The sequence below is a fragment of the Neovison vison genome, chromosome 3 (genome assembly GCF_020171115.1).
Source record: "Neovison vison isolate M4711 chromosome 3, ASM_NN_V1, whole genome shotgun sequence".
Taxonomy (NCBI): domain Eukaryota; kingdom Metazoa; phylum Chordata; class Mammalia; order Carnivora; family Mustelidae; genus Neogale; species Neogale vison.
This window is the reverse complement of record NC_058093.1, coordinates 198067725-198085322: the sequence shown is the minus strand read 5'-3', so window position 1 is coordinate 198085322 and position 17598 is coordinate 198067725. Positions and strand designations below refer to the sequence as shown.

General features: G+C 45.0%; 1 protein-coding gene across 1 annotated transcript in view; it reads right to left on the bottom strand.

Annotated features, from left to right (window-relative positions):
* The window catches only part of DNAH10 (dynein axonemal heavy chain 10), a 136186-nt gene that overhangs the window by 77959 nt on the left and 40629 nt on the right, over positions 1 to 17598 (bottom strand). Inside the window, exons 19-28 of the mRNA XM_044244403.1 lie at positions 16284 to 16440; positions 12951 to 13427; positions 12684 to 12842; positions 10873 to 10989; positions 10686 to 10788; positions 10018 to 10196; positions 5860 to 6071; positions 3302 to 3455; positions 1611 to 1844; positions 114 to 236 (exon numbers count right to left, since the gene is read on the bottom strand). Coding sequence (XP_044100338.1) covers positions 114 to 236; positions 1611 to 1844; positions 3302 to 3455; positions 5860 to 6071; positions 10018 to 10196; positions 10686 to 10788; positions 10873 to 10989; positions 12684 to 12842; positions 12951 to 13427; positions 16284 to 16440 — 1915 coding nt within the window. The remainder of the gene's footprint in view (positions 1 to 113; positions 237 to 1610; positions 1845 to 3301; positions 3456 to 5859; positions 6072 to 10017; positions 10197 to 10685; positions 10789 to 10872; positions 10990 to 12683; positions 12843 to 12950; positions 13428 to 16283; positions 16441 to 17598) is intronic.

The following is a 17598-nucleotide window of genomic DNA, read 5'->3' as shown; positions in this document are numbered from 1 at the left end:
ACTTAAAAAAATTCAGAAGCTACTTAATAGACAAAATACTACAAGCAGAAACATAAGTAAATGTATCTCAAATCACTGTCCTCTCACAACTAAAACAGAAACCGGTCACTTGCCCTTTTAAATATTCTATCGATGTTGTCAAACTTCTTTGCCTCATCAGGAAGCTGTGAGCGGATATCTCCACCGATAAAAATGCTTTCAAGATACATCCATTTTCTCTGAACCAACATCCAAATCTGAAAGTGCACAATGCAAAGTCAGCACAGGTGTGGAGGGCAAACTCCCACCCTAAGACAGGATAGATATGCAGCAGCGCAGGTCAAAAGTCTCCCCAGGCAAGGTCAGAGAGCAGGCGTGCACACTCTTTTCCAAATATACAAGAATGCTGGAGAAATCATAGCTAAGTATGTTAAGATACAAAGCCCCACACAAAAGCAAAAGAAAACTCTCTGCACCAGCCCAGAACAAGAAAGAAACTTCTGGTTGTAAGCAGGGGTGGGAGCCCTGTTACCCAGTGGAACAAAAGACACATCGTTAAAAAAAAAAAAAAAAAAAAAAAAGCCCAGACAGGGGCATCTGGGTGGCTCAGCTGGTTGAGCGTGTGACTCTTGGTTTACAGCTCAGGGTGGTGAGGTCGAGTCACGCATCAGACTCTGTACATAGTTGGGAATCTGCTTGAAGACTCTCTCTCTCCCACTCCCTCCATTCCTTCCCTCCTCTCTAAAATAAATAAATCTATAAAATGATGAATTTCACATTACGTAAATTTCACATCCATTTAAAAAAAATTTTTTTAATAATGAAGAAAAAGAAAACAGTGCTATGTCCTACCTAACAAAAAGTAATGCACCCAAACAAGCAAGCAAAGGAAGACCATGCTTGAGAGGGGTGAGGGCCCAGGCTGCCTCCCTAGCCGGTGAACCAGGGCTGGTATCAACCCAGCCCAAACTCAGGTCTGTGGCCTAACAAGGCCCTTGCCCCTGATCTGGGGAGGGAAAAAAGAAAGACAGCCACACAAAAATGGTGAGCTGGGCCCTGGGCCACTCAGAGAGGTCTGGACTAGCATTTCCCACAAGAAGAAAGCACCAAGCCACCTAATAATGTAAGACCTTGTTCAGCACTGTCCAGTATGACAGGTGGACTTGAAGAAACTGCAGAAACCCTTGAAAAGTGAAGCCAGCATAGGCAAAAACAGATCCCACAGAGAAAAACCCACTACGGGGAAGACAGTCATAGACACACACACACACACACACACACACACACAGGAAAACTTGAGAATAAATATGGAGAAATCTGAAAAGGGCTTTAAACATGTTTAAATTCTTCCATTTTGTAAAGGAGGTGACCGTACCCGGACAACAAGAACAGGACAGTATCCAACAAGAACAGAGGCAGAGGAAAGAGACCCAATGAAGAATCACAGAAGTTACAAACACATTGAAAACGTTGAAAAAACATTGAAATAAAACCTCGGGTTGACTCTCCCAATCATGTGCACACACACCCCCACCCCCAAAATAAATCAAGCCAGAAAAAGCGTGTGGGAGGGTCCTTGGTGCCCGAGCACAAAATATTCTCGTGTGAAAGTGCTCTCCTGCTTTCCTCACCTCAATGACTTCCCCAATGAGAGAAAGCGTTTTCTCCCATTTGTGAACCGTCTGCAGAAAGGGCCCCACGAATCTGCTTCCCGAGATGCTTTGCAAGTTGAAGGTGTTGTCATCAAGGCTCTGGATGATCTCGTCGACAGACCCCAAGATATAGCCTCGCTCCTGGGTGCCTTTGAAATACTTGACCACAGTAAACTTCATACTTTCCCACGTGTCCAGGATTTCCTTCACCGCCTGGTCGGGAAGACAAAAAAAGAGCGGTTTGGGCACAGACATGGGGAAAAAAAAAAACAGAACTCCCACCCAGTAGCAGCTTCCTGAGCCCGGGGCAGTTTTCCAGGGAAACAGACATTCCATCACGGCAACCCCAACACCAACTGACCAAGCACCAGCTAGATGCCCAGGGAGCACGGCGTATACAGGATCGCCTTCCCGTCCGCAAAGCACCATAGCAAAGTAATGACGACTATCCACAGTCTAGAGATGCCAACGGGGTACCTGGAGACATGACTCAGCTTGGCCAGGTCACGCAGCCCCAGAACCATCGCTTCTCGGCCTTTTGGCTAAGATCAAGTGTGTGTAGATTTCCTGGCCCCACTCCCTGCACACCTACATGATCCTGCCCATGTTTGCCGCGAAACAAGAGAATCCGATTACAAAGGAATGTGCCCATTAATGATTGTATTTTCAAAAGCCAGCTGTATCGATATTTCTGTGTGTGCTGTGTGTATGTGATGCATGTGTGTGTGTTTGCATATGTGTGTGTGGTGTGTGCATTTATGCACATGCATGTGTCTGTGTATGTGTAGGCTATGTACACGGATGTGTGTTTAAACCTGTGTGTACGACTGTATGTATAGTATGTGTACATGTGTATGTCTGTGCATGCCTGTGTCTACACACTTTTAAGTATTAAAGGACATACAGTGAAATGTTACTAATAATTACCTTCAGGTGATAGAATTTTTTCTTTAAGATTTTATTTTTTTATTTATTTGACAGACAGAGATCACCAGTAGGCAGAGGGGCAGGCAGAGAGTGAGGAGGAAGCAGGCTCCCCACTGAGCAGAGAGCCCGATGCGGGGCTATCCCAGGAACCTAGGATCACGACCTGAGTCGAAGGCAGAGGCTTTAATCCACTGAGCCACCCAGGTGCCCCTGGGTGGTAGAATTTTAAGTGATTTATTTTCTCAGTTTTCTCCCATGAGCATCCATGGATACATTTAATAAATGCATTGGAAGAAAACTACAATTTAGAACAATAAAAAATATAACCAAGGCAGAAATCATATTTGTAAAGCTAACAATTCCTTATTACTCAAATACAATGAATACTATAATGAATGTTTTCCCTTTGCATTAAAAAAAGTAAGTCTCCAGGGGGAGCTTGAGTGGCTCAGTGGGTTAAGCCGCTGCCTTCGGCTCAGGTCATGATCTCAGGGTCCTGGGATCGAGTCCCGCATCGGGCTCTCTGCTCAGCAGGGAGCCTGCTTCCTCCTCTCTCTCTCTCTCTCTCTGCCTGCCTCTCTGCCTACTTGTGATCTCTGTCAAATAAATAAATAAAATCTTTTTAAAAAAATAATAATAATTCTCTGGAAGTAATAGAAGACTCCATGTTAATTACACTGAAAATAAATTAAATAAAAATAATTCTCTACTCTCAACTGTTTTGGAACTAAAAACGGTCTTACTTTCTCAATGGCGATCTCCTTGACAGCGGCCATTACGATCTCATTGAGCACATCTGTGTGTTTGTGAAGTTCCATAGCAAACATGTTTTCCAAGGTGAACGTCTCCGTCATCTCAAAAAACACGCCCGTTTTTTCCATAAGCTCTTTCCAATGCCTGAAAGTGCAGCCACGTTAAAAACCTTTATGCTTTCTGGATGGAGGGACGAATTTAATTATTCCCGCTGACACCCCAGGACAAATCCCACTATAAATGGGGGCACCACTGGAATCAAGTTTCCAGAGTTTTCCAAAAATCCATCCAGCTTCCAGAACCCAGGAAACTGCCTCCAGCAAGATACCCTCTTAGAGGTCTCGTCTTCACGACCATCGAAGGAAACAGGCGGCTTTTAACTTTGGGGAACCTACATCCGTCACATAGCCTGTGGCCCAGGGGAGCAAAGGCCATGCTCCTGCCCACGGGGACTGCACTGACTTGGGGGCACAACTGGGACATGACACAACAGATCCACACATTGAATAATCACCTACAGCTGAGAGCAAACCCGAGTACAGAGACAGTACGACAGGGTCTGCCGTGGACGGGAGGGCCAGGGCAGGCCTCTGTGCACACAACCGCTCTGCTCTGAGCCCGATGCGGCCTTCTTTCAAGGTTCACATCTGACCTGCGGGTGGACCTTTTTCAATAGTTCCCTTTACAAGGAATGCAGGTAATAAAGCAGCTAAGTGTGATGCTAGACCAGCTTCTAGAATGCAGGTAACCAGCATATAAGCTGTAAGCACCAGATCACTGAATTTTTTGGTAAAAATCTACCCCAAAGGGGGGTTCCTGGGTGGCTCGGTGGTTGAGCATCTGATTCTTGATTTCAGCTCCAGTCATGATCTCCGGGTCGTGGGACTGAGCCCCTTGTCAGGCTCTGAGCTCACACGGAGTCTGCTTGAGATTCTCTCCCTCTGCTCCTCCCCCCACTCCCATACTCTAAAACGAACAAGATCTTTTTTTTTTAATTTGCCAAAAAATTAAAAAAACACACACACAAACCAGAAATGGCCAGAAAGGAGACTCTACTATTCCTCCTCCCCTATTCCAGGCCTTGGCCAGGAGCTGATAGGAAGTAGGGGTGTCACAGCCCAAGTGGGGGGTGAGGGGGACACAGGTGCACAGCATAGATAACACCAGGTCACCAGAGAGAAGGGGATTCCCTTTCCAGTTTCCCTCCACTCCTACGATTACGTCAAGGAGAGAGAGTGTCCGCTCCCTGCTGCCAGCCTGTAACACCTCCTCCCCGTCCACCCTACACCCAGGGTAGGCCTCCCGCTAAGCAACAGGCAACCGTTCAGAGCTAAATTTTTCTAATTTTTTTAAAGATTTTTTAATTTATCTATTTGACAGACAGAGATCACAGGTAGGCAGAGAGGCAGGCAGAGGGGGAGGAGGAAGCAGGCTCCCTGCTGAGCAGAGAGCCCGATGCGGGGCTCGATCCCAGGACCCTGGGACCATGACCTGAGCCGAAGGCAGAGGCTTTAACCCACTGAGCCACCTAGGTGACCCTCTCATGTTTTTATTTTTATAATTGCTTTCTATTTAAGGCAAAATCTTTCCATTTCCCATTTATGGCCATGGTGTGAGTTCCTTCTTAGAACACATTCAAGTTAAAAAAAAAAAAAAAAAAGCTGTTAGAAAAAAAATCGAGTTAATGATAGTATAAATGATTTTGGCGAGGACAGGACAAAAATGGTGAGAAGTGAGCTAAGTTTGGGAAACACTTTGGGGCTTACGGGCTAGAAAAGCGGAACCGTAGCTAGAAAATGCTTTGTTGCTGAACAGAATGACATCGTCCTCGGCCGGCATTCCACGACTCTGTCCGTGTACGGACGCGTGCCTATGATCCCAGACAAATAAGGGGTGGCTCTCCTCCATCCCACCCGCAGAACCGGCTGCTTCATTGAAATACCAGTGACACCTGTCACAAGTCACCTGCCACTGGGGGGCGAGTCCACGTTAAGGATGCTATATGCGAAAAATAAGGGCCAATGGCAACATACTTTTTTTTTTCATCTTTTTTTTTTAAAGAGCATAAAATATCACGTGAGAAATGTTTTGTAGCGATTGCATGTTGAAATGATAATGTTTTGTATAGATTGGGTTAGTTAAAATACGTTACTAAAATTATTTTTACCTCTATCTTTTAAAGCAGCTAATGGAAACATTTTAAATCAGTACCTGGGTCACAGGTTTCTGCCAATACCCGATGGCATTGATCTAGATCCCCTACTGGCTTGTTGTTTTTTTTTTTTTTTTTTAAACCGTTCGAATGAAGCAACCACCAATGCCCATTTACATCTGGTGGATTTGTGCTTTTAAAAAAAATAAGAGAATCCTTGTGGTTGGCAATTGTCTAGAAAGTTCTCAAGGAAACAAGTCTGTAGAAATGTGACCTGCATCTTAAAATTTCAGTGGGGCTGTTGCGACCTTGGGCTTTGTCATCGGATCTCAGCAAGGACCTATTTTAGACTGAAGCGCCTCCCCCTGTCCAAAGGGCTAACAGGACGAAACCAACCTGTCTCTCAGGGCTTCGTGCTTCAAGTCAAGAAGTAAAGGAATTGAGTCTTTGAACGCCTTCATCTTTGCCTCTAAGTGGTAGGCCACCGTTAAATTTCGGACCTGCCGGGGTAGCTTTCTGAGGGACTTGAGAAAACCGTCGATTCCTTCCTGGAGGAACTGAACATTCAGGTTGACCCAGAGGGTCTGGGACCATTCTGCTTTCGCAGCCTGGAAATGGGTGAGAAACAGTCCCATCAACAGGGCCCCTCTGACCTGCGGGAGCCCGTACTCCATCCTTGGGTTTGCAAACCAGAGCGCCCATCTAGCCACGGGAACCTCGGCTTCACAAAAGGAAGTATGGATTACTGGCTCCAAAATACAAACAAAATTATTCCAACTTTTTCAAGGCCCGGCCAAAATAATGCGGTCTCTTGAGGATGTGCGGAGTCCAAAAATATGTCTTCCTTGGCAGGGGAGAAAAGGGAGATTCAGTATCAGGCATCTCTTAAGTCACAGAACATCTTCATTCCTAAAGCCTGTATTTCATTCAGGCACCGTCATAATGTGCTTCTCTTTCCCAGTAAAAGCAGCTAAGTTTACAAAATACTTATAATTTGGATGATCCTGCCGGATTAGCGTACAGATAATCAGCATTTTGTGCTGGATTTCCTGATATTTAGCCTATAAAGTACTACCTTATTTAAAACTTACCATCTTGCAGAGTCTGCATTTACAACCTGTGACCACAAGGCTCAATGGGGTTGTTTTGAGTCATGAAATGTATTTAACAGAAAATTGTGTTAATTGATGAAATAGACAAATGGTCATCTTTTGACTTAGATGTAAATGACATTAAGATATATTTACAATTTTTCGTTTTTTTCTTCATCTTCTGAAAAGATATTAAAAGCTCAAACACATTTTTAGATTATTTTGAGATGACATTCATAAGTCGTTAACTTTTCTTTGCAAAAATTTAATGAGAGATGAATCAGAAAGAAACTAAAAGTACTTTTTGGAGTTCCTACACCTAAACATACAGCCTGTCCATCATTAATGGGCCTTTCTTCCCTCCACCCTCCATTCCCCTCCCCTCTCTCACTGACACATTTGGAAAAACCTCATCTGTGGTTAAATCCACTCCTTGACATTTGTTCAGTGCTCAACACCTACCCCCAGACAGCCAACCATGATGGCTGAGGACCTCATTTACTGGCCTCAGTCTAAATCCAAGGCCCTAATGCTGCCTTCCCTTGGGGCGCAACTGCTGCCCTATTCTTTCCCATACCACCACCTCACCCCTGCTTCATTATCCTCAACCGGCCACACCCCTCCTGCCCCTTCTCCTCTCTGTTGATCATCTTGCTACACACGTCTCTCAAGCAATCAGAACAGACCATTCAACATCTCCCACCGGAAGCACATCTGGGCATATGCTCTGCCTTCCCCATATGACCCTACTGACTCTAACCCGAGGCCACATGCCTACCCCGCCCTTTCCCTTGGACTCAAGGACAACAGACATCACTCAAGCAAGTCTCCCTTCTATCTTCTGTCACCGTGTTTCCGCCCTCCTGGATCATTCCCATCACTAGGCAATTCCCATTTTTATTTCTCCCATCATAAAAAAAACTATCCTGACCCCATGTCCCTTCAACCCAACTGCCACTCATTTCTCTGCTTCCCTTTGCAAAAAAAACACATTGGGAAAGTTGTCTAGATTTGGCACCTCTGATTCCTCTCTCCCCATTCTTTTTCATCTTTTGAGGGGATGATTAACTGGCATATATAATTTGACATATTTAGACGCACAATTTGCCACATTTGGGCATGTGCACCCACCCATGAGGTCATCACCACAGTCGAGATCGTGAACTCGTTCTTGGCTCTCCAAAGTCTCCCCCTGACTCTCTGTAACTCCCCACCCCCACCACATGCATTGCCCTGCTTTCCGCCATGATAAATTCATGGGCATGTTCTAGAACTGTATGCAGAAGGAATCCTACAGGATGTGCTCTTCCGTGTCTCAGCAAGACGATTTTGAGACCATCCACATCGTTGCCCTAGGACATCAATAGTTCAATCCTTTCTACGACTTTCTCGAATTCCGTGCGATGGACTGGCACAGTTTACCCACCCGCTTGGTGGGTCGCTGGGTTGTTTCTAGTCTTGGGCTACCACAAGTAAATCTGCTGTGAACACGGATGTAAAAGTCTTTGCAGGGACCTATGCTTTCTTTGTTTTGGAGCAAATACCTTGGACTCACTCTAATCAGGTCGGTGGCTACTATTCCATTGAAATGTTTCTTCCCAAGGTCACCGTGGCCTCTGCGAATGAAATTCTGTGTTCATTCCACACATACCCCCCACACACAGCATGTGGGGCAGTCCGACAGCCCTGCCCCCTGGAAAGGCTGTTTTCACTTGGCTTCCAAGACATTCTACTCACCTGTTTGTCCTCCTCCTCTGAGACCTCTCTTTGTTCTCCTTTCCTTTTAGGGGCATCTTCTTGTGATATCTGATGTTGGAGAACCCCACTACCTGCAGTACCAGACTGAATAGTGTCCCCCCTCCCAGAACTCATGTCCCCCTGGAACCTCAGAACATGACCTTATGTGGAGATCAGGCCTTTGCAGATGGAACTCAGTAAGAGGCGGTCACGCTGAAGAAGGACAGGCCCTAAATCCAAAGACTGCCCCCAGGGAAAACCTGCTCCTGGCTCAGGGCTTGCTCAAATGCCACCACCTTGAGCCACCACCTTCCTCCCTTGGGTCCCTCCGTGCTCTGTCGACTGTAACCCTATTACACATCAGAGGATGATGGTGATTGGTTCACAGGACAGCACAATGGTTAACTTTATGGGTGAACTTGACCAAGCCACAGGTCCACGGGTATTTGGTTAAACATCATTCCAGACAACATTTCCCAGAGTGTTTCTGGGTGATATTAACATTGCAATCAGCAGCCTGAGTAAAGCAGATTTCCCTCCCCGGGGAGGCTGGGCCTCATCCAATCCACTCAAGGACTGGAGAGAAAAAGACTGAGTAAGAAAGGATTCTCTGTCTGTCTTCAAGCTGGGACACCAGCCTTCTCCTGCCTTTGAGCCCAGACCTGAGCCAGAGCTACACTGTCAGCTGCCTGGGTCTCCAGCTTGCCAACTCCACATATTGGGACTTCTACTCTCCGTAACTGTGTGAACCGATTCCTTACAACAAATCTATCTGGTGGGGCACCTGGCTGAGTCACTGGGTAGAGCACATGACTCCTGATCTTGGGGTCACGACTTTGAGCCCCACCTTGGACACGTAGTTTACATTAGACAGATGGGTAGATAGATGATCAATCGATCGATCAGTTGATTTGGTGCCTATTTGCTCTGTTTCTTGGGAGAACCAAACTTAAACATTCTCTCCTGGGGACTCAAGAGGGCAGAAATGGCATGGGCAGGTGCAACTCCCTTCCAGACCCTCCCCTCCAACCAGCACAGCGCTGGGCTCTGCTGAGCAGAGTGGAGTGGTAGAGGAATGAGTGAATGAACGGCATGAATTTGCACGGGGAACAAACCCTAAGAGGACATCCGGATGTCACGATAGCTGCTAGTTTGTTTTAAAAGATTTTGATTTGAGAGAGAGAAAGAGCATGAGAGGGGGCTGAGGGAGAGGGAGAAGCAGCCTCCCCACTGAGCTGGGCGCCTGACTCAGGGCTCGATCCCAAGATGCCAGGATCACAACCTGAGCCAAAGGCAGACGCTTAACCGACTGAGCCACCCGGGCACCCCGACAGCTATTACTTTTAATGTCCACTTGCAACTAAATGGTTCACCCCACTCCTTACCCAAGCTCTAGCCACCAAAGGGAGTGTTCTTTTTTATTATTGTGGTAAAATACACATGACATTTACCATTTTAAGCACTTTGACGCATCCAATTCAGCGATATCAAGTATAGTCACCATGTTGGGCAATCATCACCACCATCCAGTTCCACGACTTTCTCCCCAAAGGGAAACAAACCCTGGATCCGTCGGCAATCGCTCCCCATCACTGCCTCCCAAGAGCCAAAGTGAGAGCTTCTACAAAATTGGCCCCCGTCTCCTTATCATAGTGGCCTCACAATCCACTGGGCCCTGTTAGTCCTCACACTGCCTTCAGGGAGGGGCGTGCGGCCGGACGCTTACCTTTAGTCCTTCGTAGAGCTCGTAGATGGCCTTCAGCCCGTTCATTTCCTTCTGCACTTTGAGCAGCTCTGGGTACATTGTAATCGGAAGATCAAAAAGTTTCTCAGCATTAGCCAGCTCCTGGCGGTTCCTTTCATGTTTCGTGAGCTCTCTTTCAAAAGAGGCTAAAAGTTCTACTCCTGGTGAATAAGTAAACACATAGATCAGTGAGTGCCTAGAAATACAAGGTACACAAAATTGAGTAAGAAATCATAGGCAGTGGACATAAACTATCACTCCATCCACAGAAACCATCTGGGAAGACACTTTGGGAGTTACCACAACTGTAGCTCTCTGTCATTCCAAAGGAAACCAGAGGACCAGGTTACGTATGTGAAATTTTCCAGTTAGAAAACTCTGTCTCCTTTGCATTTATCGCTCAATCCACCTGGGCCGCACAAGAGAATCCCCATGGGAGCTTTAAAAATCTTGGCATCTGGACCACCCTCCAAAACAACGGGATCGGACTCTTTGGATCTGGGCCCCAGGCATCCGTGTGCTTTTGGGATCCTCAGGTGAACCCAGTGTACAGTCAAGGTCAAACACCAGGGCTCCATTCCATCATCCCATGAAGTTCTGAAGCAAACCACAGTCGAGTACCTCAGCCAGTCCAACAAGAACATTCTTACCTTTATCAAGATCGTCGCCAACAGAACCAGGGCCTTCACGGTAAAAACGCTTTGCAAAATCCTCTATCTGCTGTCTGTAATTTGATATTTCACCTCGAGTAATCTGAGAAGGGCAGGATTGCATTAATTTATCCCAAGGGATATTTGTAAATATCTTTACTCAGAAAGTAGAAAATTTTAAAGCTACCTCTGTGAAAGTTCTCTTGATGCCCCCAAGAGCATGTTCCACATTCACAGAGTCGTTAAACAGATTCAACCACATGTTTTCGATGTTGTTAACCAGTTCTTTCTCTGCATCAGAAGGCTAATAAAAAAATTTTTTTAATTAAAAAAAAAGAACAAACAATAAGTGGTCTTCAAATTGGAACTGGAATTCTGGTCAAAGCTACTCCCCCCAAGGATTTCTGCTTCTAATAATAGCAGGCTGGCTTATTTGAGCTCATGAGAAAACTGCTTCAATTAGAAAAAAATTATATATTTATAATGCAAACAAAATCAGGATGAAATCACATTTAAAAATAACTAAATAACACAGACAGAAAGAGAGATAACCTAGAGAGCTAAGCCCTTCCTAAAATCCAGCTTTGAATCAACACAATGTCCAGTTAAAATAAGGTTATCTTAGCTTGCTGGTGCATCCAGCTGTGCTGTCTGTCAGAAGCAAAAACACATCTTCGCTAATGAAATACAACATCTGGAGCCTCCAATTCTCTCTACAAATTTGTTACGTACAATGTCCAGAACTCAATAAGAAATAACAGGTAGATAAGGATCAAAATGACTTGAAGGAAACCAAGAGACACACAGACAATACAAGCAGACCCTAATGAGCTCTAAGACTCAGAATTTTAAAAAGTTTTACTGGGGCGCCTGGGTGGCTTAGTGGGTTAAAGCCTCTGCCTTCAGCTCAGGTCTTGATCTCAGGGTCCTGGGATTAAGCCCCGCATCAGGCTCTCTGCTCGGCAGGGAGCCTGCTTTCTCCTCTCTCTCTGCCTGCCTCTCTGTCTACTTGTGATCTGTCTCTGCCAAAGAAATAAATAAAATCTTTTTTTAAATTGTTTAAAAAGTTTTACTTAGTAGATGGAAGCAAAGACAACATTGAGAACTTTTCTTTTAAATAGAAAAATACAAATTTTGCAACACTGTACATTTTTCTGATGAGAGGACCTCTAGCTTTTTAGGCTATTACTCAGTGAAGGTGTTCAAAGCAGTCAAACAACATAAACTCTGAAATATAAATCTTAGGCAAATGGAGACTTATAATGGTTATCTGCTTCTTCTTTCTAGTCTGCTTTTCCAGCTGATTCTTTTTAAGTGTATGTGACATACAGCCTGCAAAATTTTGCATGCAGTTTCATGGAGAGGTCAGACCCCCTCAAACTCTTCCACAGACTTCTAAAGATCCTTGAAACCACCCTAAATGACCCCTGATAAAGATAACTGAATTATTATTCTCTACCCATTTCTTTTATCACAACATCCTCCTCCCTGACTCTCCCTCTCTCACTTATCATTTCTGCAAAAGCCTTTTACTTATTAAAGGAAGTTAACACCAAAAATAATAAGAAAAAAGAGGAAAAAAAACAAGGGGGAGAATCAACATGGTGTGCAGTTACAGATCAATCTATGAAAAAATACTACTTGAACCATGCAAGATCAAGAAATAATCTGTTTCCATTATTCTAAATAACTGTGGGGTTGCTTTGCATTTAAATGTTCTTACTTAAAGTCATATTTGTGGGGCACCTGGGTGGCTCAGTGGATTAAAGCCTCTGCCTTCAGCTCAGGTCATGATCTCAGGGTCCTGGGATCAAGCCCCACATCAGACTCTCTGCTCAGGGGAGAGCCTGCCTCCTACCCTTTCTCTGTCTCTCTGCCTACTTGTGATTTCTGTCTGTCAAATAAATAAATAAAATCTTTTGTTTTAAAAAAGTCATATTTGAGAAACATTTCTGAAAAGGGTCTTAGAATTCAATGATAAGAAAATCATTCACTCACAAAGACATTATACATCGCCATGGTGCGGTATCGCTCCTGGACATCCCTGTATCTCAGTTCCATGATCAGAGATTTACTTCTAATTTCTGCAATGGTTGCAAGGACAAACTTGAGATCTTCAAGGGTATTGGGGCTCTTCTTCAGGTTCTTGGTCAGGGTCTAGAAAAGAAAGGACAAAGGACACTTAATGAACCTAGAAAAAAACAGTCCGGAGGGAAGACCCAACTTTCATGGGAAGTAGTTTCATTAAAACCAGTGATCCGCTACCTCCATCTCTTCATGGAGACTATAAAGCTCCTCCTTTGCGGACTCATTGAGAAGCTTCCCAAGTGAGGTCACCCAGGACTTGGCATTTTCCTGCACGGTGTTTGCCAGAGGCCCTAGCTGGAGCCTGATGCAGTGCTCATCCTTGATTAAAGGGTGACGCAGGACGTCTTGGGCTATCTTGGAGTAGAACTGCAACTTTTCATCATACGCCACACAAGGAGGTCTCTTGGCGGCGAACTTTTCCATCACAATGGCTTTGTCCAATTTCCACAGAGGTCGGTACCTCTTCCATTTCTGGAGGTACTTCATAAGACTCATCAGAATCCTGTGGACATTCTGGGGGATCATAACAGCTTGTTCAATGATCTGAGGGTTCACTGAAATATCGCTGTAGAAGCTGATTATAACAAGTTCTTCTTCCTCCCCCTTCTGAGGAGGGCATTCTATGCAACTGCCATGCATCCATCGAACAAAATGCTGGCAAAAGAAGAATCAGGGGGAAAAGACAGCACTTCAGTATTTATCTTGCTTCCTATGTATATATCTGTATGCAAGAATAAGTCTTGCTAATAATGGAAATCACTTTATTATTTTTTCCCTTTCACATTTTTACCGTGGTTAAAAAAAAACACAGGATGTAGAATTTACCATTTTAGCCATTTAAAGGATTTATAATTCAGTTACAGTAAGTACATTCACAGTGCTGTATAACCCTCATCATGACCTCATTCTAGAAGTTTTTATCACTGAATTACCTATTAGTAGTTACTCCCCATTTCTCCCATTCCCCAGTCCTCAGCAACCACTGTTCTACTCTCTGCCTCTATGAGTTTGACTTCATTTTTTATTTAAATTTTAGTTAACATACAGTGCAATATTGGTTTCCTGATGGAATGGGAGAAAATATTAGATATTAGACATATCTAATAAAAGGCTAGTATCCAAATTCTATAAAGAACTGATCAAACTCAATACCCCCCCAAAAAATAACCCAGTTAAGAAAGAGGCAGAAGACATGAACAAAGAAAACATCCAGATGGCCAAAAAACACAGAAGATGCTCAACATCACTCATCATCGGGGAAATGCCAGTCAAAACCATGAGATACCACCTCACACCTGTCAGAGTGGCTAAAATTAACAACACAAGAAACAACAGGTGTTGGTGAGGATGCGGAGAAAGGGGAACCCTCCTACACTGTTGGTGGGAATGCAAGCTGGTGCAACCACTCTAGAGAATGGTATGAAGGCCCCTCAGAAAGTTCACAATAGAATTACTCTACAATCCAGCAATTGCCTCCTAGGTATTTACTCATAGGATACAAAATACATATTCAAAGGGGTGCCTGAATCCCAGTGTTTATAGCAGCATTATCAACATTAGCCAAACTGTGGGGAGAGCCCAAACGTCCACCACTGACAAGTGGATAAAGAAGATGTGGTCTATACGTACAATGGAATATGACTCAATCATCAAAAAGAATAAAATCTTGCCATTTGCCATGACATAGGTGGAGCCAGCATGTATAATGCTGAACAAACAGATGAATATATGGGAAGTGGGGGAGAAAGGAGAGAGAGAAACAAACCATGAGAGACCTCTTCAGGACAGAGAACAAACAGGGTTGATGAAAGGAGGCAGGTGGGAGATGGGCTAGGTGGGGGAGGGGCCTCAAGGAAGGCATCGGTTGTGATGAGCACTGGGTGTTGCAGGTAAGTGATGAATCACGGAATTCTACTCCTGAAATCACTTTATTATTAATAAATCATGCTAGGTTACAAAAATGACCACAATCCTTGGTTCCTCCCATGAAGGGATGAGTTCATTGGCAAAGCTCTATCATGAGAGGGTCTATTTTCCCACCCTGCCCTAGTGTGTGACTTAATTTGACCAACGGAAAGGGGCAGACATGGTCTTGTGCCAGCTGTGGCCGTCGCTGCCCTCCTCATGCTCTTGAAACCGCACAACCAGCAGATGAATGCACTTGAGCTAGCTTAGCAGACGATGGCAAGCCACATGCAGGAGAACCATGGTGCCCCAGCCAACAGCCAGGTGATCATCAGACCTGTGACTGAGCACAGCCAGGACCAGAAGAACCTCTCAGCAGAACCCAGCCCACAGAACCATGAGCAAAGAAATTCAGTTACTGTTTTAAGCCACTAAGACCTAAAGTAAATTATTATGGAAAAAAATAACTTTTAAAATAACAATAGCCACATCCACTTCCTGAACATCAGTTTCCGTATTTACAGATGGAGACACATAAAGTCAGGAAAATGCCCCCCCCCCAGGGTCCCAGAATGATCTATGAATTTGCCACCCCTTTGCAACACAGTCAAGATTCCCTCTTCCTGGGGCATCTGGGTGGCTCAGTTGATAAGCACCTTCCTTCGGCTCAGGTCATGATTCCAGGGTCCTGGGATAGAATCCCACATCAGATTCCCTGCTCAGCAGGGAGACTGCTTCTCCCTCTGCCCTTCCCCCACTTGTGCGCGCACGCTCTCTCTCTCTCTCTCAAATAAATAAAATCTTAAAATTAATAAATCTAAAAAAAAATACAAAGAAAAAAGAGGAAAGAAAGAGCAGGCAGGCAGGTGCTAGATGAAGACCATGGTAAAGAGTTCAGATTATGTTCTAATGCAGCGTGAAGTCATCCGGGGTTTTTGTAGAAGAGATCTGATGTGAAATGACTCAAGTTTTAAATAGCTAACTCTGGTCCTCCTCTCTCATGGCTGAGAAGATACTGTGGAAGCTTCTCCAGTCATCCAGGTGTGGAATGACGCACAGGAGTCAACTAGGCCTCCCAGGGCCGGGATGTGGACGGATGGGAGGAAACAGAAGGACCAAGGCTGGCTCCTAGGTTTCTGGCTCATGCAATTAGGTTGGTGCTCGTGCCAGTTTCCTGCAATAGGACAACCTGGGGCAGGACCAGGTTGCAGGATGGGAAGTCAAGAATTCCACCTTGGACATGCCAAGGCTCAGGTCAGAGCAGACTCACCCAGAGGGCAGGTGACTCGAATAGCAGGGTGAGCAGAAGAGAGGTCTGGGCTGGGGACAGATGTGGCTGGTCATCTCCAGAGGAGTAGGATTAAAAGCCATGGGACTGGTTATGATTGCATGGAGAGGAGAAAAGGGAGCTGGGATCAAGCCAGCGTGGGCCACTCTGGCCTCTAGAGGTGCAGAGGAAGAGCCAGGAAGAACAACAGTCTGGACAAGGAGCAGAGGGGAGCCTGGGTTCGCCACCTCCTTAGCAACTTGCTTCCCAAAGCCTGTGGGCCAGCCGTCAGAGGCGAAGGGCCCCCTGTGAATCCACACAGACACGTCCGCCCTTACCTTGGTGATCTCCACACAATTTCGGACACAGTGGACGCACATTTTGTCGATCTCACTTGCGTTGGGATGCAAGATGATCTCGGGAGCCGTTAGGATGGTATCCGTTTGAAACAAAGGAACGTTCCCAAGGATTAGAGAATTAAAAGACTGCAGATTCCTGGGAGGGGTTAATAAAAGAGACCCAGGGCTTCCTGGAGTGATGTAGAGGGAAACCGCTAGCATCACAAAAGCCACACGTGAAAACCTGCTGTGAGGAACAGCTCATGTCATAGCAGAGAGTGTACACTGAGTTTCATTATATACCCTTGTTTGGACCTACATTTCTAAATAGCTCATTTCTACTTTTGGGAAGTGGATTTCAGTTGGAAGACACTTAAATAACAGTGCTGACTTCCAGAAACTCTTCCACCTGGCTCAGAAAAATGGTCTTCATACAGGCTTTGTCTTCCCCCAGAAAGTCCCTCACGCTTGTAGCTTGCTCCGGGTCTTCAGGATGCAGCTCAAAGGTGGCCTCTGGAGGTCCTTTCTGACCACCCAGTTAACACAGCTGCTCTGTTTTCTCCCAGGAACACTATTCTGCCTTATTTCTTTCATAGAAATCATGGTGGTTATGTCTGGTTCCTGGTGTTTTGTATCTCTCCTATGAAGATGGAGAAGCTCCAGAAGGATAGGGGCCCTGCCTGGTCCAGTGCCTGGCACATGCAGGCTCTAAGAAACCTGTGAATGAATGAGTGGATGGATGGATGGATGGATGGGTGGGTGGATGGATGGATGGATGGAAGGAAGGATGGATGGATGGGGAAGATGGATGGATGGATGAAAGAGTGGATGGGTGGATGGATGGATGGATGGATGGATGGATGGATGGATAAGTGGATGGATGGATGGATGGATGGAAGGATGAGTGGATGGATGGTTGGATGGATGGCTCACATAGCATATTAGAAAGGGAAACATCACAGGAAGTGCCCTATGTAAGGGGCTGCTGCAGGAATCTAACTTAGAAACAATTTTAAAAATGAAATGTGTAGAACACAGTTTTTTATAAATGATCAACTTAGTGAAATTTATCAAACTGGGTCCAGGAAGCAAAACAACCAAAGGTGCTTATTTTATTTATCAATGTCTTGTTCCAAAGTAGATTTTATCAGCTCACAAAAATAACTGCAGTAAGAGACCCTAAAATCAAAGTGGGATAAAATATGAAAGAAAGGAAACTAATCACAGATGTTTAATGAAGTTATCACTGACCCAGATTCACATTCTAGCCCTTCTTCTTACTAGATGTGTGTGTGTGGCCTTAGGCAAGTCACCT